This window comes from Lagopus leucura, unplaced genomic scaffold, assembly GCF_019238085.1.
Source record: "Lagopus leucura isolate 7727_CA_CO unplaced genomic scaffold, USGS_WTPT01 Super-Scaffold_73, whole genome shotgun sequence".
Lineage (NCBI taxonomy): Eukaryota > Metazoa > Chordata > Aves > Galliformes > Phasianidae > Lagopus > Lagopus leucura.
In genome coordinates this window covers 86,789-112,858 of record NW_024962252.1, presented here as the reverse complement: position 1 = coordinate 112,858, position 26,070 = coordinate 86,789, and the positions used below count along the sequence as shown (strand labels likewise).

Here is a 26,070-nt window from a genome sequence, read left to right as displayed (position 1 = left end):
CTGCCAGGCAGGGAGTGGAACAGAGCTGACACAGGCTGCAGCACTGTGGGGATAACATCACTCCAATTTTGAAGAAAGGGACAAAGGGAGAGCCACAGCACTACACCTCTGTGCTGGGATACGATGGAGTGACAGCATCAGTGACAGAGGGAGGGCAACTGATGTCCTCTGCCTGGCGTTGTGCACGGCCTCGGATGTTGGCCTGTAGATGTTGGCTGCCCAGAGGGGCTGTGGATGCCCCGTCCATCCCTGGAGGTGTTCAAGGCCAGGTTGGATGGGGCCCTGGGCAGCCTGGGCTGCTACGAAATGGGGAGGTTGGTGGCCCTGTGTGTGGCAGGGGGTTGGAGCTTCATGATCCTTGAGCTCCCTTCCAACTCTGTCCATTCTGTGATTCTGTGGTCCTGTACCACGTCCTTATCTCTGCACAGAAGAAATGTGGATTTCAAGGCTGTAGGTAAGGGATTGGTTGGAAGGTCGCAGTGGCAGGCTCTGTGTCCATCCGGGTGGACGAGCGGCGTCTCCATAGGGGTCAGCATTGGGATGGGACACGCTCGGGCAGCGGGCCCACGGGATGCTAACGAGGTTGAATGAGGCCAGAGGAGCAAAGCACCCCGTTCGGATCGGGGCAACCAAAGACACGAAGATTTGAGAACCGGGGAACGACGGCGGAGGGCGCTGCGGTGCCTCTCGGGGTTGCGGGGCGGAGCCGGGCCGGGAAGGGAGGGAGGGAAGGAGGGAAGAAGGGAGGACCGTCCCGCCCCGACACCCCCGCGCTGCGGTCGGGGCTCTGCCCCGCTCCGTCACCCGGCGCAGGGAGCGGGCCGGTGCCAGGGCTGCCGCCCGGGGCAGGGCTGCGGTCCGGGGCCGGCCCCGCCGCCATGGCCCGCTTCTCGGCGTACCTTAACCCCGTGCTGGTGCTCTTCAGCTGCGATCTGTGCCTGGTGCGAGCCAGTAAGTGCCGCCGGGGGACGGGATGGGGATGGGGATGGGACGGGTGTGGCAAGTGGCGATGCCCTGGGGATGTCCCGGGAACTGTTCCCCGTGAGCTGCCGTGCCTGCATCCTTTCGGCTGTCCCCGCGCTGCTGTCGGTTCAGACTGAGGTGATGCGCTTTAAGCCGGGCGCTGCTCTCCTTCCTTCCCCGACTCACCTCCATGGCGATGCCTGCCGCTGTCTCTTGGCCCATTCTGCATTGCTACGTCCTGGCAACCCGTCACGGCGGAATGGGCTGCCTCATTCTGAGCTCGGCCCGGTGTCTGTCCTCTGTTGTCCCCTGGCAGCCTCGTTGCACAACGGGAACTCCGGGGCCCGCGGCATTTGGGAAGAAATGCGGTTAAAAAGTGACCCCTCGTCTTCAGGTGTATGGAGTGAGGCTGGCTGCCCTGCCGCAGGGATGGATGGCTTGGACCAACATCTGTGCCCTTGAGCAGCAGTGCCAAGGGCACAGGTCCTCCTCCAGAGGCACAGCAGGACGGGGAGAGAGCGTGTGGGGCTGTGCCCCATCCCTGTGCCCAGCCACGTCCACCAGTGCTGCTACTGAGGTGCATCCGTCCAACACCTCCATGGTAACAGGAAAGGGTGCTCCAGGCCATCAGCCTCTTTTTGTGATGCTGCCCCATTCTTTAATAGGGTTTTAATCAGAAGTGAAGTTGAATAGCTTATAAATGATGCAGGATCATTAGCGCTGGATGCAGTGCGTGGGGCTGAGCTCTGGGAATAGCATGCCACAGAGCCCAGCAGTCTTGGAGGAGCCTGGTGTTAGGTGTTTTCTAGAGTCATATCAGAGTGCAAAGGTTTTGCAGCCCTGAAAAGCCCACTCGGATCTTTATAGAAATAGAAATCATAGAATGGCCTGGGTTGAAAAGGACCTCAACAATCGTCTGGTTCCAACCCCCTGCTGTGTGCAGGGTCGCCAACTAGCAGACCAGGCTGCCCAGAGCCACATCCAGCCTGGCCTTGAATGCCTGCAGGGATGGGGCATCCACAGCCTCCTTGGGCAACCTGTTCCAGTGCCTCACCACCCTCTGGAGGAAAAACTTCCTCCTAAGATCTACCTGATTGGAGAACATAGGTTTAATGTGGGGATCTTCCTGTGGTGAGAGCTCTCCTTTGGAGGTCTTGTTCCACTGACATTCATCTTGTGTATCCTTGGGGTTTAACATTGTCTCTGTGTTTCCAGAGTGAACTCGTAGAGTCACAAAATCATTCAGGTTGGAAAAGACTTCTCACATCCCAAAGTCCAACCCCAGCCCACCCCACCATGACCACATCCCCACGGTTCTGGAACACTTCCAGGGACGGTGACCCCACCACCCCCTGGGCAGAGGCCGTTACCTCTCATCGCATTATCTGGTTCCAACAGCTGACTCTTTCTGTCCTCACTCTTCCTGCTAGGTGTGCAGATCCCACATGCTCATCGTATGTTCTCTGCAGCAAACCAACCAAGTGACTTGTCCCAGTCCACGTGGACCCAGTAGCGTGGATCATGGATCATTGCAGTGACCTTGCTCTCAAACTGTAGTGACTCAGTGCCACGTCTCAGCATCCCCAGCATGAAGCTGGGCTGGGTCATGCTGTCTTTCTGCAGAACCTAGAAAATTCTGCAGGTTCCATACATAGACTCTTGCATTGCTGAGATGTCAGACCTTTAATTTCTCTGCAAATACGTCGGGCATGTGCAGAGCTTCCTTCATTCTGTTAGATGTAAAAGTCCACCTAATTTATTATTGTGATGAAGCATCAGGTCTTGTTCTCGGCCTGAGGCCAAATGGCAGCAGGATGTGGCCACATCCTTAGCACTGAGCTCACACGTTCCAAAGAGCGTAGAGCACATCAGGGCTATGTGCTGGGAATGGCCCATGGCTCGTGCTGAATCCTGAGCCGTGTCCCTGAAGAGTTTGGGCATGTGCTGTCCAGTTCAGACCTCAGTAGTTCCAGGGGCTGATATGACAAAACAGCAACAGTGGTGCAGCCTGTGGGTCAATCCAAAGGATGGCAGTGGCTCAGTGTTGCTGTCAGCTTTTCAGCTGATGGCGTTGCACTGTCAAAGTCAGCTCTGCCCTCTCCACTGGGCTTTCCTCCCCAGTTTGGGGCAGGGAGCAGCGCCAGGCAGATGAGGTGCCCAGGCAGAGCTCCGTAGTGTGTTTATTCCAAGCTGCCCCATTTTTCTGTCACAGTTGATATATAAATACTGTGTCTGTGCTGCTTCCTACGCAGCCCTGGGTGGTGTGCCAGGCATTCATGATGTGCACATGCACAGGGCAGCCCCAGAGATTGGAGGATCCTCGTTTCACCGTCACAGTTGTGGTTGAAGTGCTGCATTAATGTAGGGCTTGTTTGGACTCAGAACCCCACAGAAGCGTGGGACTTTACTACCAAGAAGCTGCTGTGTCTGGGCTGAGCAGCAGCATGCCATGCCAGGCAGCCAGGCTGCGACTCTGCAGGATACTTTCCAATAGATGAAAATCTGAGCTGCAGTGGGCGAATGCTGGAGAAAACCCCCGTGGTTGGAGGGAAAGGGAGGGACGAGTCCCTTTTCTGACAGATCTTTTGCTTCTCTCCCATCGATCCACCCCTGCTCACCCAGACAGGCCGCCATCCCCCGTCAATGTGACTGTGACACAGCTGAAGGCGAATTCTGCCACCGTCTCTTGGGATGTGCCAGAAGGAGACGTGGTCATCGGCTATGCCATCCTACAGCAGGTACCCAGGCCGTGTCCCCGGGGGTCCCTCTGGCCGCACAGAGATGCTGCGGAGCGAGGTGCCGGCCCACCCCAGGGGTGGAGGATTGCCTGGGAAGGGAGGAGTGAGGGCACTGCACTCAGCAGAGCCCTGCAGGCAGGGTGCAGCTGGGATCAACTCCCTGAGGGATGACAGCTCTTCACTCTGGCAGCGGCAGGATGGTCAGATGCAGCGCTTCATCCGGGAGGTGAACACCACCAACCGGGCCTGCGTGCTGTGGGACCTGGCAGAAGATGCCGACTACATCATCCAGGTGCAGAGCATCGGCCTCTATGGGGAAAGTCAGGCCAGCAAGCGCGTCCACTTCCGGACTCTGAAGGAGACCGACCGCCTCCCCTCCAACAGCTCCAACCAAGGTGAGGCATTGCCCGAGTGCCACTCGTGGGGCCGTCTCCTTTCCACTTCGCAGCCACGCTGTGCCTGTTGCCTGGGGTTGCCTAAATGCTGGCCGTGAATCCAAGAGAGATGATGTGCAGCGTGGGTCTTTATGGAAAGCCGTAGGCTGCATGCCTTCTTCCCAGTCAACATTTGTTTGTCAGGGGGAAGTGGGCCTCTCTCTGTAGCTCCTCAGATCCTTGAATGATGCTGGTTATGAGGTGGGTTCTGCTGGGAGGGTGATTAGTGCCAGCCCTGGCCGGCTGCTCTTCTCCACAGGTGACATCACCATGGAAGGGCTGGATAAAGACAGGCAACTGCAGACAGGAGAGATCATCATCATCGTGGCCGTGCTGCTCATGTGGGCAGGTGAGTGCCACTAACAGCATTCCAGCAGGCTGGGACAGAGGCACAGTCTTGGGTCCACAGAGAGGATGGGGCTCAGAGAGTGCAGAGGAATGCTGGCATGGCCCTGGCATCCTCCTTCCTTGCAAGACCGTTGGCACTGGTTCTTCTAGATGCTTCTGGTTCCATTTTCATAGAATCGTTAAGGCTGGCAAAGACCTCTAAGGTCATCAAGTCCAACCATCACCCCAACCCCTGGGCCTGGCTGCTCTCCCACTGTGACAACGGGGAGGGGAGAAGGGGGCAGCCCCGAGGGAGTCCTTCATCCCTCCTCTTTCTGCAGCTGTGATCGCCCTCTTCTGCAGACAGTATGACATCATCAAGGACAACGACTCCAACAACAACAAGGAGAAGACAAAGCCATCCTCGGAGCACAGCACTCCAGAGCGACCCTCTGGAGGACTGCTGCGGAGCAAGGTGAGGGGGAGGGCTGACAGAAGGGCTGGCATGTAACATCTGCTGTGCCTTAGTGGCTGGACAGGTTCTTCCTCTCTCCAGAAACAGAAAACACCCCAGTTTGTGTCCTCACCCCAAAAGCCGAGGACTAGCAGTGAGCCCTGGGGCAGTCTGTGTGCCCCATGTGTGAGTGCAGGAGAAACACCCATCGTGATGGCAGGACACCTCTGCTGGGATGGCTCCCATACTGCAGGATGGTAGCTGTCCTCTCACTGCACAGCCAGTGCATGCCCCATCACCACCCCACATAGAGGCTACACCTCTTCTGCATCTCAGAGAGGTCAGCGCCTGCCTTGTTCTTTGTTACTCAACAAAGACTGATTTATAACTCTGACAGAACCTGCTCTAATGGGATGTTGCAGTAGTTTTTTCCCTTGGGTCTCATCTGCCGTCTCTATTCATCGTGCAAACTCCATTCACATGTTGCCCACTGGCCTGATTATGTCTCCTTGGTTTCCAGGACTTTGAGGGCCAAGTTCTCTTTCCTCCTCCAGATTTCCCATCCCAAGGTCTCCATAAAGCGTAGCCTCAAAATGTGTTTTTTTTTCTTCCATAGAAGAAGTCTCCCTCTGTCAATATAATCGAGGTGTAAGTGCAGCACCAGCTCTGCATCTGGGCTCCTGGGCATCACGTCAGAGCTAAAACAGGCCTTGGAAGAGGAGGCAGCACCAGGCAGCCAGCCTGGAACTCTGCATGCGAAGATCCACGTATCCGAACTTACGCTTTCCCAAGGGCACCTGTCTGGGGATGTGCATGGAGTTGGCTCCCGGCCGTGCATGTATGCCTGGCCCCGCTTCCCTGCCGCTAAGGAGTGTGGAGCTGAGCGATGGAGTGGGGGTATGCCACCAGCCTGTAGGGGAGCAGAGGGGCTGCTGCCCTATCCTGCACACAGCCCCGGTGGGAGGCAGCATCCCAGAGCCCAGGCTTGGCCAGAGGCTGTGGTGCAGCTGTGTGGCACCAGACTCCTGCCGAGGAGATGTTCTGGGGCAGACCTGGCTCTCTCTGCTGTGCTGGGGGGGGAAGGATTTGCACCCTTCTGGCTCCGAGGCTGAGTGGAGGGCGCAGTGCAGGTGCTGGCCCCAGAGCTGCCAGTGAGGTCAAGGCAAGGAGGCAGGGGGGCTGGGCTGTAAGAGCGAGTGCCTGCTGGAGGATGGGGCCCACTGCACCCCATCATTGCAGTGAGGGGCTTCCCACACCTCGCCCTGGCACAGGGGACAAAAACACAAATGAGAGCTTGAGGAGTTAGTGCTGCTGCAGTACCTGGCTGGGCTGCAGCAGGGTAGGGAGCGTCAGTGCCGTGGGTGAGGCGAGGCTCACAGAGCAATGGGAATGGGTCTGGCCAGCACACTGCTGTGGCTCTACCACTTCTCCGTCAGGGCTCACTGTGAGCGTGCACTACATGCATAATGCAGCCAGCCTGGCTGGATTGGTGGGATGTGTGCTGTATCCGAGGATGAGGTCTGGGCCAGCGATGTTCTCGTGCCAGAGGCAGGGGATGCAGGGTGACACAAGGAGCCCCGCTGCCACAGAGGCCGTGCCTGGTGCCCTGGCTGCTGCTCTTCCCTCCGTGCTCTGCTCTGTGGCTGGTCACCGAGTCAGGCGCTGGCTCTGCAGCCCTGGACTCAAGCATCACAGGATCCAGCGTCTTCCAGGAATAAACCTCCCAGCAAAGCACTTTCAGGACTCTCACTTCCAGGTGCTGTTCAGCTCCTGCTGCAGGACTGGATTGGGAAGGGACAGGGTAAGCAACTCCCTGTGGCGGGGTCTTTTCAATAAAAGCATCCTGGCTCAAAAGCAGCGTTGTCCTTGCAGTACTGCAGGTGTGGGGGGAAAAGAGGGGCACACACATCTAATCGCTTCTTGCACTCCTGTGTATGGCCCTGTTCTTGATAGCACGTGCTCTGCAGCAGGTCCCCAAAGGCTATCCTGCACTTCTTTCTGGCCTTTGAGAGAGTACCAGAGCTGCAGGCTGGCCTGTCATGCTGTACGACATGCAGCTGCTGAAGGAAGATGATGCCAGGGCTCAGCAGGCTGCTGGCAGGAGGCTGTGCTTCTCCCCATCAGGTGAAGACAGCAGAATACAAAAGCTGTGGCCAAATAAAAAAGGAACACAATGTCTCTCATGTTATACATAGCAGGCACAGCAACTGTTCTAGGCTGACACAAGGAGCTGGAAGATACTCACTGCAGCAGCTGGTAAAACCCAGGATTAGCTGCTGACCTGACACCCACCAAGTCCTGCAAGAAGCCACACGGGGCTGCAGCATCAGCAGAGGCACACTGCAGCAACCTCATGTCTCAGGGATATGGAGGCACTTGCACTGCCTGGAGTCTGACAGCTCCCAGGCAACAGGTACAGCCCACTGCCTTCCCCAGTGGCAGGAGATGGTGAAGCAGAATAATTCACAGCAAGAATAGCAATCAGCTGCAAACCTGGCTGGAGAAACCAGGCAGCCTGCTGGCCATACCTCCACACCAGAGACCAAGTGCAGCAGGACAACAGCAGCAGAGCAGGCACAAGGTTGAAATGGGTAGAGAGCTGCTGACACATGGGACATTATGCCATCTCCGGCCTCTGCAGGGTCCACTGTCAGCTCCTGCTGTGCAAACATTTGCTGGTGCACATGGAGCCCCCAAGGGGCACAGCACCAGCTATGCCTTCCTGCAGGTAGCACAGTGGACACAGCACTTCACACGCTTGCACAAGGCCCCTGCTGAGCACTCAAAAGCAAATGGACAACTATAAACAAAATAAAAAAAAACAAAACCAACCCTCAGTTTATTTCCCTACAAATGCAGAGCTTTCCTTTCAAAAACAGCTTGCTTCACTCGTGGGAGGGTGCAGGGCTGAACTGCAGGGGCGAGACCCCTCCAGGCCAAGAGCTATGGCTTCCCAAGGGTCATATGCACCTTCAATTTGCTGAGCAAGCCCTGTGCCCAGCGAGCTGCTCGGCCTCAGCTGCTCCCTGTTGCCACTACAAGGAGCAAAGTCAGATCAGCACAGCCCTAGGTGCACCACCTACATCCCGCAGGCTCAGAGCACGTGGGGTGGCTATACCTGCACCAGCAGCAGGCAGAGCAACGAACACCAGTCCATCAGGCTTAAAGGGGAGCAGGGAGCAACTGCAGTTTGAGGCGGTTCATGCAGGTGGGCAGCAGGACAAGGAGTGGGCATTACAGTCCACGCGCTGCACAGCAGCGGTGCCAACAGCCCCTGTGCCTGGGAGCAGGGCAGCTGCTGAGTGGCCTGGGTGCAGGCACAGGGTGAATCCTGAGTGGCTGCTCAGTTGCTGCAGAGATGTGGCTTAGCTCAGGGGGTTCTTGGAGCAATCAGTCCCAGGGCCAGCAGTGGGGGGGTCTCCAGCTCCTCCTGGCTCCTTCCGGCTGCCCGGGGGCTGCCCCAGGCGGGGCCAGCTCAGCGGCAGCTGTGCAGCAGATGAGCTCATTCTGGGCACAGGAGGTACCGACTCTGAAAAGCAAAAGGGAGGGAGATCTGGTCCATAACATTTGTGGTTGGAACCCAATACGGACAGGAAGGGGAAGCAGACCTTCCCAAGAGAGCCATCAACCTCCTCCCTCTGCCGAGGCCACGCTGGGGGAGGTAGAAAAGCAACATGGAGGGAGAGCTTACCTGTTGGTCCATGGGCTCCCCTCCCCAGCTCCTCCATGCAGCTTTGGAAGAGAACAGAGCACCCATCATCTCCAAGCAAGCACCTGCTGAGAGACCCACGCTCATGACCCTGGCAGTGCAGACCCAGCAGTACTAGGCACTCAGACTGCAGAAGGCCCTAACCTACTCGCTACCAAACCCCTTCCCCAGGCCATCCTGCCCTGATGCTGCAAAGCCACGTCTCTTCCCATCAAGAATCCCCCAGGAACAAGTGGCCACATCAAAAGGACACATATACACCTTTACACTTTGCACACGTTGATCCCTGGGTGACCCTACTTAGAGCACTCTCAGCCTGCTGACATTGCTGGACCCCTCAGGCACCGGCTTAACAGGTGCATGAGAACAGCCATAATGGAACAGGCTCAGCAAACCCATCACTACAGGCACTTCTGCAAAGACCTATGGGTTAATCCTCCACTTCTGACCTCCTCCCAAGCTCAGTCCCAGCTCCTAGTCCACACCATCAGCATGAGTGGGCATCCAACCTGGCCTATGCCCACAGAAATCAGGGGAAGGAAAGGGCCAGCTCTGGACTCAACATGGGAAGCACATCTGGATAGGCTGTCCTCAGCAAAGAGTGGCAGAAACATACCCAGAGATCTCTCTTGTACTCATGTCCTCAGGGTAAGTATCAACCCCCCACTGCAAGAGTTGAACTGCAAAATCTGTCTCTCCATACCTTAGCTTCCTGTACATCCAACCTCAGCTGACAGAGACAGAGAAAACAGCAGAAGTTCCCCCACAGATTTCATCCTAGCTCCCACAAAACTTGTGGCTTCAGCAGTACCCCGTGCTTGGGACATGGAGAAGGAATCAAGACAGGGCTCACGAGAGTGCTCCTTACATACAGGCACCAGCTCACCACTTACCCAGATAAAGTTTCATCAAGGTTTTCATCTTCCTCCTCCTCTTCCTCCTCCTTGCAAGCAAGCAAGCAAACAAACAGAAAAGTAGGTCTCTACCAGGATCCAGACTGGGATGCCCAGAGCCTCTTCTGGGGCAGCAGGGCTGTCCCCAGCACCTTCACAAGACAGTCACCCACCAGGCATGACAAGGACAAGACTCGTCTACAAGCAGGAAGGGGAAAAATGGCACCTGCAGTACTGGGCTGATGAAATCCTTGGAGCTCAGACACAGCCACACAAGGGAAGAGACAGACCAAGGTTCTCCTCACATTCCCCAAGCCAGCAGAGCACCAAACACAGGGCGTGAACTGGGGATGAGCCACCAAGCTGAGATGGCTGCTGCACACAGCACACCTTTGCCTAGAGACTGGAGCAGGGTGAGCATGTCCCAGCTGGAGGACCAGGCAGAGAACCACCTGGAGCACGCTGCAAGCAACGATGGCCCCAACCACTGCCAGACTGGGCCAATGCTGGAAGCACGAAGTCAAGAAGCAAGCATTCAGAGGCTCCTGGGCAGGGACACAATGACAACAGAGACTTGCAACACTAGAAATGCTGTGACTGGCTCTGGACATTCAGTGGGTGCTGTGCAGATGGGCAGGGCTGAGCCTTATCCCAGGCTGGCAAGATGATGACCAGACAAAGTTCCTCTCCTTGAGAGAGGCTGTCTCACCCCAAACCATGGCACCAAGTACACAGAGCAGGTCCCAGCTCCCTGTGCAACAGGGCTGGCTGCTGCAATGCTGGGCCTGACAGCAGAGCTCCCAGAGCAAAGATCACCTGAGACTCCTGCCTTGTGAGCCAGACATAGCACAGACTGCTCCTTGTCACATCAGGCCCGCACGTACAAGGGGGGCTGTGCAGACACCAACAGGAGCCTGAGAGACCAGGAGGAGGGAGCTGCATAAGGGTTACTCTTCTCCTGCCCTAACGTGTGACAGACCTGGGCACGGGCCAGACTTGCACATACTGTACCCCAAACTGGTGTCTGAAGGGAGGGCTCCCCGGGGGAGCTGGCTCACTTGCTCTGCTGGGCTCACTGCGCTCCAAGACACATGGAGGGTGAAGGGGCTGTTCCTGCCTAGAGCCTGGGACAGGGCAAAAGCAGCAGAGTTAGCGCCTGGAACTTGAACAAGGCTCAGCAGGGGGTGTACAGGCAGGACTGTGGGCAAGAGACAGATGCCCCTGCTGTGCTCGGGGGACAGTGCAAACAAACATGGGAGCAGGGTGAGGGGGACACTGCTCAGGGCAGGTCCCACAGGGCCCTGAGCTGTGCAATAGCTCAGCAGTGCAGAGGAGTTGAGCATGGATAGCAGGGACACCCCCAGCCAGAGACAGGGCATGCTCCCCACATGGGGAAGCAGTAGAGAGCACAACAGCAAGGACAGTGCCCTGGTTGGTGCATTTCACCACCCAAGCAGCAAGCCACCTCTCCTCCATACAGCCCAAAACAGGATCTAGCAATGTAGACCCCAATTCCAGGACTAGGCAGAGGGAAATGTCAGAGAAATTCCTCCTACCTGCATTTGCTGCTTCCCAGAGATCCAGTGCCATTTGGAAGGCCTGGGCCACCGTCAGAGTCACAGCCTGGGCCTGTGTACAAAAAAGAGGGGAAATGTCTACTTCCATCTCCACCCCAAGCCATAGCAATAGTGCTGCCCAAGAACAGAGGTGCTCCAGGCCTCCCTTGTCACATCTCCTGTGCAAAGTTCATGTGGAAGGCCAAGGCTCAGTGCTCTGCCAGTCTGTTCATATGGGCCAATCCTTCCCAAGAGGAGATCCCAGAGGAACTGGGACAGAAGAACCTCCTATTGCTCACCATCCACCTCTATACTATGTGAGGAGACGTGCATTCCCTGGCTCTGTTTCCAGCTAGGGGCACAGAAGTAAGGGTCTGCTTTCCCTGAAGGGGAAAAAGAAAGGGCTTCATACCCACCCTTACCTCAAAGAGCCAAGAGCCAAAGAGAAGTGCTTACAATCTTCTTCTTGGGTGACAGGAAGGCATGGCACTCCAGCGCCCCGCTCTCCTGGCTCTGAGCAACATAAGCAAAGACTTTGTTTTGCAGCTTGTCTGTTGTGCAGTAGGAGATCCTATGGGCAGAGAGGAGCTGCTCAGAGCAACAGGGAAACCCAGCACAGGTCTGCTGTGCTCTCAGCACACCAACAAACAGGAGAGACAGCCCAAGACTTTCACCTGCCCTGGATAACCAGCAGCCCAGCTCTCCAGAGCTAGTAAGAGATCGCTACATCCACAGGTATCCCAACTTGTGCTGCTCAGTGTGCTCTTTGGTCTTCTGATGCCTTATTCAAGCCCAGGTGTGAACTCAAGCACTGAACCAAAAGGTGCATAGATAAGCAAGAGCACAGCTGGAGGCCAGGCAGTAGGATGCTCTGCTTTGGTGTATCAACTCTTGTGCCGAGTCCCAACTTTTGCACCAAGGACACATCCTGACTCTGCTTCTCATCTAGCAATCAGCATTCAGCTATGCTACTTTCCCACAAACACACAGCTAAAGTACAACTGACAGCAGTAAGGAGGGAACAAACAAACAGGAAAACAGCTCTTTAAACAGTCTTTAGTCAGCTCAAGTGAGCTGCAGGCCAAGGCACAATGAGGCCACTGCAGCCAGAAGGCAGAAGGGTGGTCCTTCATCAGCAAAAAAAGGTAGGCATGCAGTCTTGCCCTAGTTGCTTCTATCCATCAGCCCCAATCTGCTGAACACAGGATGGAGAAGAGACAAGCAGAGTCCACAGAAAAGGCCAGATACTGACAAAGAACACAGAGTTGCCCAAGTCCCTGCATGCATTCAGACCCAGGCAGTGCTGTGGGGGCCAGCACAAGGCCCAGCTCGCCCCTGCTGCTCAAGATCCCACTGGTTGCTCGGGATCACTCAGAATCATGGAATCATCTAGGATCACCTCCCTTACCCAGGTCCTCCTGCATGCTGTGCCCACCTGTAGATGGAGATGTTCTCAACCATCTCCTTCGTGTCGGCGTCCTGCAGTGAGATGCCCCTTGGAGACACTGTCAGAATCACCTTCTGGAACTTGCGAGCTCCCACCCGTGCCTGGCAGTGGAGACACACCAGACATCTTTGAAGAGCCACTGAGGGTCCTCAACCCCACCCTGCTGCCAGCCACCCCCCAGGTTCTGTACAGAATGTCACTCACTTGGATCCATGCTGCAGAGGCTCCTGCTAAAGGGAAGAGCCTGGAGAATAGGCACATCCTGTGTAGGACACCCCAGGAGTCCCTTCATGCTACTGCCATGAAAGGATGGACCCCACCCTCCCCAGTTCTCCCCCTCCTCTCTGTGAAGAGAGGGACAAAGTTCTGCTCCCAGCTGTGTGGAAGCAAGCAACAGTGGTTGTCCTGCAGAAAAACAGCTTCCTCCAGAGGTAGAGATCAGCCTGTCACTTGCAAGCCACCCTCCTCTTGGGAACAGCACAGTCCCTAGGTAGAGCTAAGGACTGTCATGTCGATGCCTCCCAAGTCTACTTGCCAGCTCCAAACTGGCTCTTCTCTACCCCAGCACAGAGCTGGCTCTCACCGTGGCAACGATCCGGCGGATGGCAGCAGCTGCCATGTCCTCTCCTTTGGGTTTCTCTACCAGTGTCATGCCTAGATACTTCAGAGTGAAGCACATCCCCTCCAGCAGTGGTTCCTGCATGTCAGCCCAGCTCTCAGGAAGCTCTGTGAAGACAAAATGATTTAGCAGCAGAAGCCATGTACCAGCTGCCCTGTGGCTAGTCCCAGCAGAGCCACCTCACCTCACTGCAGCTTCAGTGCTCCCAGCAGCAGTGCTGCTACATGCACTCACCACCGCACTCTCCTGGTTCTGTGACAATCTTGGAAGAACACAATGAAAGGAGAGTTCGAAAGGCAAATGGGATCCTGGGCTCCATCAGGAGAGGGGTGGCCAGCAGGGACAGGGAGGTGATTGTCCCTCTCTACTCGGCTCTTGTGAGGCTCCATCTGGAGTACTGTGTCCAGGTGTGGAGCCCTCAGTACAAGAAAGACATTGAGATTTTGGAAAGGGTCCAGAGGAGGGCGACTAAGATGATCAGGGGGCTGGAGCACCTCCCCTATGAGGACAGGCTGAGGGAGTTGGGCTTGTTCAGCCTGGAGAAGAGAAGGCTGCGGGGTGACCTCATTGCAGCCTATCAATACCTGAAGGGAACCTACACCCAGGAGGGGAGTAAACTCTTCAAAAGGGCTGATAACAGCAGGACTAGGGGAAATGGTTTTAAGTTGAAGGAGGGAAGATTTAGGTTGGATGTTAGGGGGAAGTTCTTTACTAGGAGAGTGGTTAGGCCCTGGAACGGGCTGCCCAGGGAGGTTGTGGATGCCCCGTCCTTGGACGTGTTTAAGGCCAGGTTGGACGGGGTCCTGGGCAACCTGATCTGAATGTGTATGTTTGGTGGCCCTGCTAGGCAGGGGGGTTGGAACTACATGATCCTTGGGGTCCCTTCCAACCCGGGTGATTCTGTGATTCTGTGAGAGTTCAACCTCGAAGCCCTTAGCCCTGGAGGTAGCAGCTCTGCCAGCCAAGACAGTAAGCTTCTGTATATCTTCACATGGCCTCAGATCTGCAGTGTTCAGTGCTATCCATCAGAACCTAACATTTCCAGGCCTGAGCTCCTTCACTGCAAGCAGCACGTGCTGTGTACTGCATTCACCTCATCCACTTCAGGTGCTGCCACACCACAAGAACAGCAGTATTTGCTGCCCCACTCCGATCAAAATCCGCAAGCTGCCTCATTGCAAGCAAAGCCAAACTATTACCTGCTGTTATCTGCAGCAGCAGCAGCCAGGAAAGGGGCAGAATGGCCAGCACTCACAGCTGAAGCAGAGGTGACTGGGAAGCAATCATCCTATAGGCTTTGTGTTACAGAACAGCTCAGACTGGCATTTAAAGAGTGCAAGCTAGCTTCCAGAAGAATGTGCTTTATGGATGAATTCCAACGAGCAGAGGGAAGAGAACTCCATGTGCTTTACTATTAAATCTATTTATATATCTATCTATATATTAAGTCCATTAAAAAAATAAAGGACAAAGAGCATCTGTTCAAACACTACTCTCATTAGTGAGGAATTTCTTCCTAATGTCTAATCTAAATCTCCCTTTTTAGTTTAAGGCTGTTACCCCCTGTCACTGCATCCTCTGACAAAGGATCGTAGAACTGTTTGAGCTTGAAGGGACCTTTTAAGGTTATCTAGCCCAACTCTCTGCACTGAACAGGGACACCAGGTGCTCAGAGCCCCATCCAACCTGACCTTGGGTGTCTGCAGGGACTTCCACCACCTCTTTGGGCAACCTGTGCCAGTGCTTCACTAAAAGAGTCCCTCCTCAGCTGTCCCATAGGCCTCCAGGTACAGAAAGGCAACAAAGAGGTCTACCTTAAGCCTTCTCTTCTCCAGGCTGAACACCCCAGCTCTCAGCCTGTTCTCACAGGGAGGTGTTCCAGCCCCCTGAGCATCCCCATGGTGTTCTATGAACCCACCCCAACAGGTCCACATCTTCCTTATGTTGGGGTTCTCAGCACTGTTGGTGGGGTCTCAAGAGAGCAGAGGTAGACAATTAACCTCCTCAATCTCCTCAGATTCCCTACAGAGGGCCCTCAGCACGTTCAGCTTCCTTCAGAAACTGATTTACTTCACATTCTGCAAGTGCTGGTAGAAGGAGCCCTTGCACCACTGTTACTAAGAGAGGACACAAAAAACAAGCACTGTAAAAGCATCCATTACAAGCTCTGCTCCTACCAGATAAAGCCAACAAAAAGCTCAGTCTCATCAAAAACTGTTTATGAGATCAGCGCCATGCACAAAGGAACACTTCTTTCATACCAAGTACTTCCTCTGGGGATGCTTTTCAAGGACAGTTGAAGCAGAATTGAGTACACATTTACCTCCTCAAATCTCAGAGAGCAGAAGGATGGTGACAGAGAAGATTGCAGAATCATCACAGAATCACCGAGGCTGGAAAAGACGTCTAAGACCATCTAGTCCACTCATCCAACCCACCCCACCATGCCCACTGACCACGTCCCTCATTGCCACATCTACCCTCTTCTGGAACACCTCCAGGTTTGGTGACCCCTCCACCTCCCTGGGCAGCTGTGCCACTGCAGCACTGCTCCTTCTGAGAAGAAATGTTTCCTAACACCTAACCTGAACCTTCCCTGGCACAATACGAGGCGATCACCTCTTGTTATATAGCAGTTACCTAGGAGAAGAAGTCAATCCCCACCTCATTACATCTTTTCAGACACAGAGAAGCACGAAATCTCTCTTGAGCCTCCTCCTCAGCTGCTCCCCATAACGCTTGTGCTCCACACCCCTCACAGTTTCACTGCCATTCTCTCTAAGTGTTCCAGGGCCTCAATGTCTTTCTTGTAGTGAGGAGCCCAAAACTGAACACAACACTCAAGGTACAGCCTCACCTGTGTTGCATAGGAGGAGAAGGGTTGAGGTACTGGGAGTCAGTTGGTCTGGATTCACCCATACAGGAGGAGTGACAAGGACCAAAGAATTAAAGCATATAAACAGGAAGGGGAACGGCTGTTTATGAGGGTGGATAGTGATAGGACAAGGGGGAATGGTTTTAAACTGAAACAGCGGAGGTTTAGGTTAGATATTAGGAGTAAGTTTCTCACCCAGAGGGTGGTGAGGCACTGGAACAGGTTGCCCAAGGAGGCTGTGGATGCCCCATCCCTGTAGGCATTCAAGGCCAGGCTGGATGTGGCTCTGGGCAGCCTGGGCTGCTGGTTGGTGACCTGCACACAGCAGGGGGTTGGAACTGGATGAGCTTCGTGGGCCTTTTTAACACAGGCCATTCTGTGATTCTCTGGATTCTATACACCATTAGAAGCACTAGATTGAAATCCCTCCCTGGGAATTACCTATGCATCTGCCATTCACACTCAAATAATGCTTCTCAGGGTTATTTTTCACCTCTTTCCTGGGATTAACTCCCAGAACGTTACTGCTATGCTTATAGAAAGCTCTGACCCATAATTGAAGCATCCTGAATCCACGGGGAAATCAGACGACCTCATCCGCATAGCACATAAGGCTGCAGCTACCAGGGAGCCCTCCTCCGGGCCATGCCACAGAATCACAGAATGGCCAGGGTTGGAAGGGACCTCAAGGATCATGAAGTTCCAACCCCCTGCCACACACAGGGCCACCAACCTCCCCATTTCATACCAGCCCAGGCTGCCCAGGGCCCCATCCAACCTGGCCTTGAACACCTCCAGGGACGGGGCACCCAGGACCTGGCTCCAAGCTCTAAGCACCACTTCAGCCGCACAGAGGCCGCAGCCCACCCCCAGCCACAGCCCGGCTCCGGGCCCACGGACCTCATTTTGTCCCAGGGCCAGCCGGGCCCAGACCAATGCTTCCCGCCCCACGGCCCTGTACCGACCCTCGGTTCCCCTCCGCTCCCGGCCCGCACTCACTGCGCCGCCGACAGAGCCCCAGGCCGTGCCGGGCGAGACGCGGACTCCGCAGCACAGCGCGACCCGCCGCCCGCAGCGCCTCCATGGCCCCGCCGAGGCTGAGAACTGCCGGAACTGGGACGGGGCGGGACCGGAAGTGGAGATGCCGAAACAGGAAGGGGGCGGGGCGTTGTATAGTACAGACGCGCGCGTTAATGACGTCATCAGTGGTGCCGGCTCAGCGGTTGCTAGGCAACGGGTGTGGGTTGTAGCGGGGTACGGCGGCGGTGCGATCCGGTGCTGCTATCGCTCTCAGTCCCTCATCATGCAGCTGCGGCACGTGCGGACCCTGCTGGCCCCGCAGGTCGAGTCGGGTCGTTTCGGGTCGGGGGGAGCCGGGGAGAATCCGAGCTGTGTTGGCGCTGAAGCTGTGTGTGTCCCGCAGGACGGCACCGCGCGTGTGACCTGCATGGCCTGGTCGGCCAACAGCGGCCGCTTCGCCGTGTGCACCGCGGAGCGTGTGGTGCTGCTGTACGACGAGCACGGTGAGCGGCGTGACAAGTTCTCCACCAAGCCTGCCGATGCCAAGGTGAGGGTACCGGGCCCGGGCTGTTGCCCGTGGCTGTGGGCTGTGTGGATGGGACGTGGTGGCCTTCCTCTCGGGCTCAGTCTGCCCTCTGCCCACAGTACGGCAGGAAGAGCTACGTGGTGAAAGGCATGGCGTTCTCCCCGGACTCCACCAAAATCGCCATTGGCCAAACAGACAACATTGTCTACGTCTACAGGATTGGAGAGGAGTGGTGAGTCTGGTGGCAGTGTCCAGTGCTGCACCCACAGGGAGGACTTAGGAGTCCCGGTGTGGGAAGGCCTGGTCTGAGAAGGTCAGTAGTGTCCTGGTTGACCAACAGTTGACCACAAGTTGGCCGTGAGCCAGCAGTGTGCTCCTGTGGTCAAGAAGGCCAGTGGGCCAATGGTACCTTGAGATGTGCTGCAGAGAGCATGGCCAGCAGGGTGAGGGAGGTGATCTTCTCCCTTCACTCTGCCCTGGTGAGGCCACATCTGGAGCACTGTGTCCACTTCTGGGCTCCACAGTTCAAAAAAGACAGGGATCTCCTAGAGGGAGTCCAGTGGAGGGCCACAAAGATGGTCAGATCCTGGAGCATCTCCTGTATGAGAAAAGGCTGGGAGCCCTGGGACTCTTCAGCCTGGAAAAGAGAAGACAGAGGAGATCTCATCATTGTTTATAAATATCTGAAGTGCCAGATTCAAGTGAATGAGGCCAGGTGTGCAGCAACTGAACAAGGGGGAACAGGCAGATGTGGGAACACAGGAATTTCCATACAAACATGAGGAAGAACTTCACTGTGAGGGTGACAGAGCACTGGAACAGGCTGCCCAGAGAGGTTGTGGAGTCTCCTCTGGAGATTTTCACAACCCATCTGGATGGGTGCACCTGTTCCTGTGCAACCACTGTAGGAAAATTTGTTTAAAAGAAGTTAGACTAAACAGTCTCTAGAGGTCACTTCCAACCTCTACAATTCTGTGCGAAGAGAGTGATGCTCTCCATGCAGCACACTTTCTGGGTATTGATGTGGGTTCTCATCCAAGCCTGGTCATCAGTATAGAACATGATACAGATCATCTGATCTGCAGTCATTCACTCAGATCTTTCCATGGTGAGCAGCAGATAGGGTTTCATTGAACACAGTGGAACCTGGTGGAAGTATTTGCCAACTTCTGTGGAGCTGTAGTTGTGAAGCTGACACTGCTGTCCCCTGTTTGATAGGTGTGGAATGGAGACACACATCTGTCTCACCTCACACTTGTTTGCTGTTGTGCGTAGTGCTAGCACTGATGAGAAAGGCACATCACCAAAGTTTTGGAAGCTCAGAGAATTGCCACATTCTCCCCTCACCTTAGTCTTGCAAAATACAAAAACTTCTTTTTTTTTTTTTCCTGAAAATTTTCTGCTTAAAATTGGCTTTTGGTAGAACATCAGCATACAGAACTTAAGCAACCTGTGTTCAGCAATATTCAAATAGGTCAAATATAAAGGGTGGGGTAACTAGAATATGCAATTTTACCAGCTTCACCAGTAGTCATTTTTGTCTTTTTCTGCAGGGGTGACAAGAAGGTGATATGCAACAAGTTCATCCAAATGGTGAGACCCAGACTCCTGTTTAACTCCATTTTCTCCCACAGATGTAGGATAGAGACAACAGTTGGATGTCTCTGTGCTCATGCTCAGAGACATATGTGGGCTGTCAGTGATGTTTGATTACTCAAAGACATGGATAGAAGCTAAGATAATCTCTATGTTTTGAGATATGTCTCCAAGCCTGAGGGGCCTCATAATGCTGTGATGTGACACAGTAATTAACAGTAATTAACTGTTTATTGGTCAATGCAGTCAGTTACAAGACTTCAAGGACGATTCTTGGCGTCGGTGGACAGAATGTTTTTTGTGAGTTAAAATGGAGAAACGGAAGAGATCTGAGCCTGTTTTTCACAGGTCAGCAGCTCTAAAGTTTCTGCAGCTGATCAAAGATCAGACATTTGCTGTAATCCATCCATTGCTTCCTGCAGCAGAGCAATACTGGTGCCTGACTGAGACCAGAACTAGAAGAAAAACCATCCATCGATTCCCAACCAGCCGCCATTGCTTCCTCATACCTCCTTCTGTCCTTGAAGCTCAGTGCACAGGCCCTTTCAGTTGGAGAAGCAATGGCACTGCCTGTAGTTGTGCCATTGACGTTTATGTTATTCCTGCAGCTTTTCCCTGTAGCAATTCTTGTGCTGACACTCAGAGAAAATCAGTTATCTGAAACAACGATGAAGTGATAAAGGGCTGGAGGAGGCTGTCTAGCAGTGAGAATACAGAGTGAGAAGAACAGAGGCTGGTGATTGAATAAAATCATAGAATATCCAACTTGGAATGGATTGACAAGAATCAAGTCCAACTCCTGGCTCCACACAGGATCATTAAAAAATTAAACCATATTTCTTAGAGTGTAGTTCAAACACTTCTTGAAGTCCAACTGGCTTGGTTCTGTGACCATATCCCTCAGACACCTGTTGCAGAAATGCAGTGCCAATCCTCCAGGGTAAACATCTGATCTCCCTTTGTTCAGTATCCTGGATGACAGGATCTGTGTCCTGAATAGTGCTGTTCCACTCAAATTCATCTGGATGTCTTCTATATCTTCACAAAGCCAAGAAGATCATTCACAGTTTCACATTATTCTCTGCCTTTTGCCTGCTTTTGCACATAGACTGATTGCATGGCAGTCACTGTATTCCACTTCTGCAAAAACTGTTTATGGGCATCTTCTCTCTGTTTCTGATGGCATTTCCCCTAACCCCTTCAACTACAAGACCCAGATAACCTGTCTTGAAAAGTATGGAAATCTAAGTTTGCTGCCTCATAGAAGACCAGCTAAGACAGTGGATCTGCCTGAGCAGTTTGTTGTTCCCCAGCCACCATTCCCATTCTGCAGTCAGTAGCAGAGGGGATAGATTGGCAGCCAAGTGTTGCACTGTCACAGGATTGCAGATGGAATGCTGATAGCCTATGCATGGAGTTTTGGGCTCTTAGGCTCAACACTCACCCACTTTAACTTGCAGTTCTGCAGGCAGCATGTTCCTACACCGACATGTTAAAAAGCCTGCTAGCTGTGACCTGGTTACCTTGGTAACCTTATCTTATCTTGAGCATGTCAGACTCAGGCTGGATTTACATTAACAGCCAAATGTGCTTTGCTTTTTCCATATGGTTCATAATTTTAGGGTGCATCATTACCTCAAGATTCCCCATTAACCAAAATGTAAAGCATGCAGAATTCAGTTAAAATGCAGTTTCCATCTGTTCCAATACTACTTAGGTTTGCCATTTCAGTCAGGCTATGTCCTTGGCCTTTTCAGTGTTCTGCTGCTCTAGTTCTACCTGCATGTGTCAGAGAGCACTGTACCCAAACTTACTGACTGAAATTTTTCAGTTTAGCTATGAAACAGTTGAGCTCTCTTTGGCCCTCTCTTACAATTAGGTTTCATGGTCAGATTTATTCACCTGATCCCCACACCTCAGATTTTGAGAATTCCTTTGATTTGGATTTAGTGAACCTGTTTCTGCCTGGCCTACTTGGTAGCATCTCATAACCATCTTGCTTGTAAATGAAAAAACATATAAACACTGTTTGGTGCTCAGCTCCAGCTTTTCTTAGCCTCTTACTGTACCCTAGCTCACTGTTACCTAGTTCAGACATCACTATGGAGTGTCTTAATCCCACATTAAGGTCCATTCCAATACCCACATTTCTTCTCTTTCTTGGTCTGAATGGTCTTACTTTTCGTGAGCTGCCTTATGTAGCTGCGGGACGAGCAGCTTTCTGAGTAGGGTGGAGCTTTTACTTCTTTTTCTTCCTCTTTGACAGAGTGCTGTGACCTGCTTGTTGTGGCCAGCGGAGAATGCCATTGTCTTTGGTCTTGCTGAAGGAAAGGTAGAGCAACTTGTTATTACCTGATTTTCTATTCCATTCAAGATCTATGAAAGCCTGCAAGCACCTGTGCTTGAGAGTAGAAAACATTACTGTGTGGGCTTAGGACACTGATCAGCAATGAAGGGATTACACCACTAGCTTAAATTTGCTGGTTTTGGTTCCCAGTTAGTCATAGGATGGCCTGGGTTGCAAAGGCCCACAGTGCTCATCCAGTTCCAACCCCCTGCTGTGTGCAGGTCACCAACCAGCAGCCCAGGCTGCCCAGAGCCACATCCAGCCTGGCCTTGAATGCCTGCAGGGATGGGGCATCCACAGCCTCCTTGGGCAACCTGTTCCAGTGCCTCACCACCCTCTGGGTGAAAAGTCCTTGGAGGTTCTTTTGGATCCCTGAGTCCTTTTCCTGAGCTGTCCTAGAAATGTGGAAGTGTGACTGCAGTGCTAACATTTCTGCTTGTTCTCTCACCTACCAGAAACAAATTATTTCTGGTGCTTATAAACTGGAAATCCTCTGGGGATATTGCAGTGCAGGAAGTCCACGGTTCTGTGTGGGGCCAGAAGCAACACTGACCCTTCTCTTTTCAGGTTCGTATAGCAAATACAAAGAACAACAAGTCTTCCACCATTTATGGGACAGATTCCTATGTGGTCTCACTCGCTTCCAAGTGAGTATGGAATTGCTTTAGCTACACTGCTTTGGCTCATTCTCCTGCCCAGCCATTGGCCCTAACAGAACTTGTGGCAATATGGGAGGATGGCAGAGTGTCTTTATGCTGTTGGTTTTCATCAAGATGATAAAATTCAGTGCTTCCCAGAAGAAATCACGTTCTAAAATCTGACACCTGGCCTCTCCACACCCTCCTCTTCCCCTTCTTTCCTCCCCAATCTCCCCCCCGTTCTCTTTTCCTCATATTTCTAAACACAGCTCATGCTGTTATTGATGGATAATAATGACAAATGTGGGATTGAAATAGACAGAAGGCAATGTTCATAGAATCTGTATTCCAGAAATGGATTATCATTAAAAGTATTCATTCTGTGTACATCACATTATGCCTGTTTCCTCTTCCTTACTCCTCCCTGCTTGCATAGAGAAGTACACAATACAATAATGCTATAGCTAATGGTTTTAGTCTTGGAGTGTTTGTCCAGATGTTTTTTTTCCAACTGTTGTTGCTTTTAGGGATTACTGGTGTTACAATACCCAGCCTCATTTCCAGAGGAGTTTCAATGAAAAGATTGAAGCACCTTGTTATAAGAAATTTTTATTATTGTTTCACTCAAGATTCCTTAGAATCTATGTGTTTTAGTAACATAGTATGCTACAGTAAGTTAGTTATTGTGCTTTTATGTGGCAAAGATATTTAATTGCCCACTCTCCTCTCTCTATACCTTTGTCAGCTTTCTTTTTACAGACACTAGTACAGTACTACATTTTCCTGTGTTCACCACCCAACTTACATTTGGTGAAGGTTCCTTTGATGAGGAACCACAGCCCTGTCCCTGCGACTGGCTTCTTAAGGGTGGGATAGAAAAACAAAAATGCAAGTCTTACTGAAACTTTACATCATCCTTTCTGTCTCTTTACAGTGTTTCAGGGAAGGGAATCCTGTCTGGCCATGCAGATGGAACCATAGTACGCTTCTTCTTTGATGATGAGGGCTCAGGTGAATCACAGGTATCAAAGATCCTTATTCAGTGAGCAAAATTCCTGTCAACACAATTGAATCCCCAGCTCAAGAACTCTGTAAAGTGATCAGGTTGTAGAGGGAGTGCAAGTCTGGAGAGAAGCAGTCTGTGTTTGCTGGAATAAGTTTTGTGCAGCATTGATGTGGATGGAGAAGTAATGAGATACTTGAAATTACTCTTGAGTGTACTGGTAAGAGAGGAATTTATTTTGTGTGTGAGATATGAGGTTTTTCAGGTGTCAGGAAGATCTCGTGTTAGGAGATCTTGGAGAATGGGATTTGTCTTGGAGAATGATGCTTGAATGGGTAGGATTTTCAGGGAACAGTCACAAGATCACATTGTGTCTGTGGACAGGATACTGTGGGCAGCCCAGCATTTCTCCCAAGCCTCCAGTTTCTCTCCAGATGTCTCACTGCTTTAAGCTGTGGTGAAGAAATGTTATTCCTACTCAGATCTTTTCTTTTTAACTGAAGCAATTTGAGTCACCGTCTGAACTCTAGCATGATAAACTGAAGAGCCCAAAATGTACTCTGCCAGGTTAGTAGTGCATTCCAGTCTAGTTAATAGTACTGTTCTTCTTACTGACATCAGCAATCTTCTCACCCAGTTAAATGAGTGGAATAGTTCTTATATCTCAGCTCTGGTTTCTGTCTGCCTTCCTGCAGCATGCAGACAAAGCAACACCCATGAACTGGTCTTTATGGAAAGGCATCATACTGGTCTCATTCTGGTAATCTACAGAGCTCAACTGAGGGCTAAATCCAATGGTGCATTCAAGATCTCATCTCCTGTCTCATGTAGGGTAAGCTGGTGATGCATCCTTGTCCTCCTTACGCCCTTGCCTGGGCTTTGAACAGCATTGTGGCTGCAGGATGTGATAAGAAGATTGTGGCTTATGGGAAGGAGGGCAACGTGATTCAAACCTTTGACTATAGCCGAGACTCCTCAGAGAAGGAATTCACCACAGCAGCTGCCAGTCCTGGTGGCCAGGCTGTTGTCATCGGAAGCTACGATAGGTGCGATGGCTGATGGTAAAGTCTCCCCTCTGTAGTGCTTTCTCCTTCAACTGCGTTCATTTCTTCATTGTTTTTTATCTCTTCTCATAGGCTGAGGGTTCTGAACTGGAGCCCCCGCCGTGGTGCCTGGGAGGAAGCCAAACCCAAAGAAATACCTCACCTCTACACCATCACATCTCTGGCATGGAAGAGGGATGGCTCAAGGATCTGTGCGGTTTGTATCATGAATTAGCAGCCTTGAGCCAACAAGTCAAATGCCAGGTGTAGTCTCAGGCATTCTCCTGAGATGAGAGTTATGTGGTACAGAGGGGACGCAGAACAGTCACCATCACCTAGGAGTGGGATGCAAGGTGCCTAGGCTGAGGCCTTGTGCAGGAGACACTGCTAAAGTCTGGTGTGCAATATGCCCAGTGGGAGGACAAGAGGCAGTGGGCACAAACTGAAACACAAAACGTTCCGTCAGGAAACACTTCTGCACTGTGCAGGAGGCTGAGCCATGAAACAGGTTGGAATCTTCCTCCTTGGATATCTTCAAAAGCCATCTGGATGTGGTCCTGGGCAACCTGCTCTGGATGACTCTTGCTTTAGCAAGGGATTTAGACCAGGGGACCTCCAGAGTTCTCTGCCAGCCCCTATAACCATTTGGTGATTCTGTGTTATTTTCAGTGAACCTGGAAAACATCATGAATTGTTGTATAGTGACTCAGAGGTAGCAAGCCCTTTGTTGACAAAAGCCCAATAAGGTCAGCTTAGCTTCTCTAGGGCAGTGTCATGAGCACCAGTTCCAGAAAAACTGAACTGTTTCTTATACTCTGTGTGCTGTTTTCAGTTCAGAGCTGCCTTTTTTCTACTTCCAGACTATGGGCTCTGGTCTGCCTTTCTCTATTAAGTAATTCTTCAAAGATTTATAGTTGAGTTTTCAGTTGAATTGGACTCAATGAGCCTTATGGGTCCCTTCCAACTCAAAATATTCTGTTATTCTAGATTAATCTTTCTTTAAACATTTCTTGATTAAGTTAAATATCTCCCTACGTAATTTAATGAGCTTTAAAGAAATTGCTGTTTACAACTTCTTTTTGACAGTTTATACATCTTTTTATGTTTGACAAAGTCAAGAACCCTTAAAATCTTTTCAGAGAATTAGTTGAATAAGAACAAATATTTGCAGAGGAGGGGAAGGACATAAGGGATAGGTGAGTGCTGGAAGGAATGAGGATGTTATAAAGAAAGAGATAAAGGTGGAAGGATTCTGTTGAAAGGGAGGAGAGTTTGGGAGGGTAGCAGAGGAGTGGTGGGAAGTAGCAATAATGGAGAATAAAGGAAATGAAGATAAAGATGAGGATAAAAAGAAGTTTCTTTTTTTGCCTTTCTCTGTCATGCGTGTGCCAACATTTGGTAAGCTCCATTTCTCTAGAATTTTTCCTGTTCTTTGAAGAGAGTGAGAATAGGGCTGGTCCTTATACGTCTGGTTCTATACAGCTGGTTCTGCAGAGGAGCAGGGATACGTGGGGTTCTGCTGCACCTCTGATCCTCTTTGTGTGAACAGGGTCTGACTGCCTCCCCTTAAAACAGTTCACTGACTGAGAAGTGTGTTTGTTTCCCCAGGGCACTCTGTGTGGAGGTGTCGAGCAGTTTGACTGCTGCCTTCGTAGAAGCATTTACAAAAACAAATTTGAAATGACGTATGTGGGACCAAGCCAGGTAAGAGGATGTCCAATAAGTCTCTTGGTGGAAATGAGACCTTCCCTAAAACTAAATGTGTTTGAAGTTCTTTGTGCCATCAGCTTCTTTCCTGCCTGTAAACTGTCTCCAGTCCTTGTCCCAGCCATTCAGATTCCAAATAATCTGCTGAGAGAATTCTGTGAATTCTGTAGTAGAT

At 52.1% G+C, this 26,070-nt stretch overlaps 3 protein-coding genes across 16 annotated transcripts in view; 2 read left to right on the top strand and 1 right to left on the bottom strand.

Annotated features, from left to right (window-relative positions):
• Window positions 1-838: 838 nt before the first annotated feature.
• On the top strand, window positions 839-6,773 carry FNDC4 (fibronectin type III domain containing 4). 2 transcript variants are annotated; one of them, XM_042862207.1, is made up of 6 exons: window positions 839-951; window positions 3,586-3,701; window positions 3,892-4,096; window positions 4,395-4,484; window positions 4,826-4,937; window positions 5,533-6,773. In XM_042862207.1, exons 1-6 carry the CDS (start codon window positions 879-881, stop codon window positions 5,555-5,557), a joined length of 621 nt encoding a protein of 206 aa, XP_042718141.1. In that variant the 5' UTR covers window positions 839-878; the 3' UTR covers window positions 5,558-6,773. The 2 variants fall into 2 exon arrangements, with proteins under 2 accessions (XP_042718141.1, XP_042718140.1); XM_042862206.1 differs by having other exon boundaries at window positions 4,804-4,937.
• Window positions 6,774-7,728: 955 nt separating this feature from the next.
• On the bottom strand, window positions 7,729-17,099 carry LOC122190779 (low density lipoprotein receptor adapter protein 1-like). Of its 13 annotated transcripts, none has more exons than XR_006182219.1 (10): window positions 13,375-13,501; window positions 13,105-13,247; window positions 12,510-12,622; window positions 11,531-11,645; window positions 11,075-11,147; window positions 10,530-10,642; window positions 9,519-9,568; window positions 8,608-8,693; window positions 8,035-8,445; window positions 7,729-7,951 (listed from the first exon to the last, which is right to left on the bottom strand). XR_006182219.1 is itself a non-coding variant. In XM_042890937.1 (9 exons), exons 1-9 carry the CDS (start codon window positions 13,457-13,459, stop codon window positions 8,282-8,284), a joined length of 942 nt encoding a protein of 313 aa, XP_042746871.1. In that variant the 5' UTR covers window positions 13,460-13,501; the 3' UTR covers window positions 7,729-8,281. The 13 variants fall into 13 exon arrangements, 10 of the variants coding, with proteins under 10 accessions (XP_042746871.1, XP_042746883.1, XP_042746889.1 ...); XR_006182217.1 differs by lacking the exon at window positions 7,729-7,951 and adding an exon at window positions 9,745-10,063 and having other exon boundaries at window positions 8,401-8,445; window positions 8,608-8,648; window positions 9,519-9,670; XR_006182218.1 differs by lacking the exon at window positions 7,729-7,951 and adding an exon at window positions 9,745-10,063 and having other exon boundaries at window positions 8,401-8,445; window positions 8,608-8,648.
• A 160-nt stretch (window positions 17,100-17,259) lies between these two features.
• IFT172 (intraflagellar transport 172) overlaps window positions 17,260-26,070 on the top strand; it is a 32,735-nt gene continuing 23,924 nt past the window's right edge. The window contains exons 1-10 of the mRNA XM_042887988.1: window positions 17,260-17,357; window positions 17,439-17,582; window positions 17,681-17,793; window positions 19,115-19,154; window positions 21,424-21,489; window positions 22,072-22,151; window positions 23,077-23,164; window positions 23,977-24,191; window positions 24,282-24,405; window positions 25,797-25,892. Coding sequence (XP_042743922.1) covers window positions 17,319-17,357; window positions 17,439-17,582; window positions 17,681-17,793; window positions 19,115-19,154; window positions 21,424-21,489; window positions 22,072-22,151; window positions 23,077-23,164; window positions 23,977-24,191; window positions 24,282-24,405; window positions 25,797-25,892 — 1,005 coding nt within the window. The 5' untranslated portion in view covers window positions 17,260-17,318. The remainder of the gene's footprint in view (window positions 17,358-17,438; window positions 17,583-17,680; window positions 17,794-19,114; window positions 19,155-21,423; window positions 21,490-22,071; window positions 22,152-23,076; window positions 23,165-23,976; window positions 24,192-24,281; window positions 24,406-25,796; window positions 25,893-26,070) is intronic.

Excerpts from the sequence above, each read along its gene's own strand:
- FNDC4 (XM_042862206.1), top strand. The coding sequence starts at position 879 with ATGGCCCGCTTCTCGGCGTACCTTAACCCCGTGCTGGTGCTCTTCAGC. Across the intron at positions 952-3,585 it reads TCTGTGCCTGGTGCGAGCCA|ACAGGCCGCCATCCCCCGTC; the intron begins GTAAGTGCCGCC and ends CTGCTCACCCAG. Across the intron at positions 3,702-3,891 it reads GCTATGCCATCCTACAGCAG|CGGCAGGATGGTCAGATGCA; the intron begins GTACCCAGGCCG and ends TCACTCTGGCAG.
- LOC122190779 (XM_042890876.1), bottom strand. The coding sequence starts at position 17,099 with ATGGAGGCGCTGCGGGCGGCGGGTCGCGCTGTGCTGCGGAGTCCGCGT. Across the intron at positions 12,623-13,104 it reads TCCGCCGGATCGTTGCCACG|GCACGGGTGGGAGCTCGCAA; the intron begins GTGAGAGCCAGC and ends CTCCACTGCCAG. Across the intron at positions 11,148-11,530 it reads TGTCACCCAAGAAGAAGATT|GCCCAGGCTGTGACTCTGAC; the intron begins GTAAGCACTTCT and ends TTTTGTACACAG.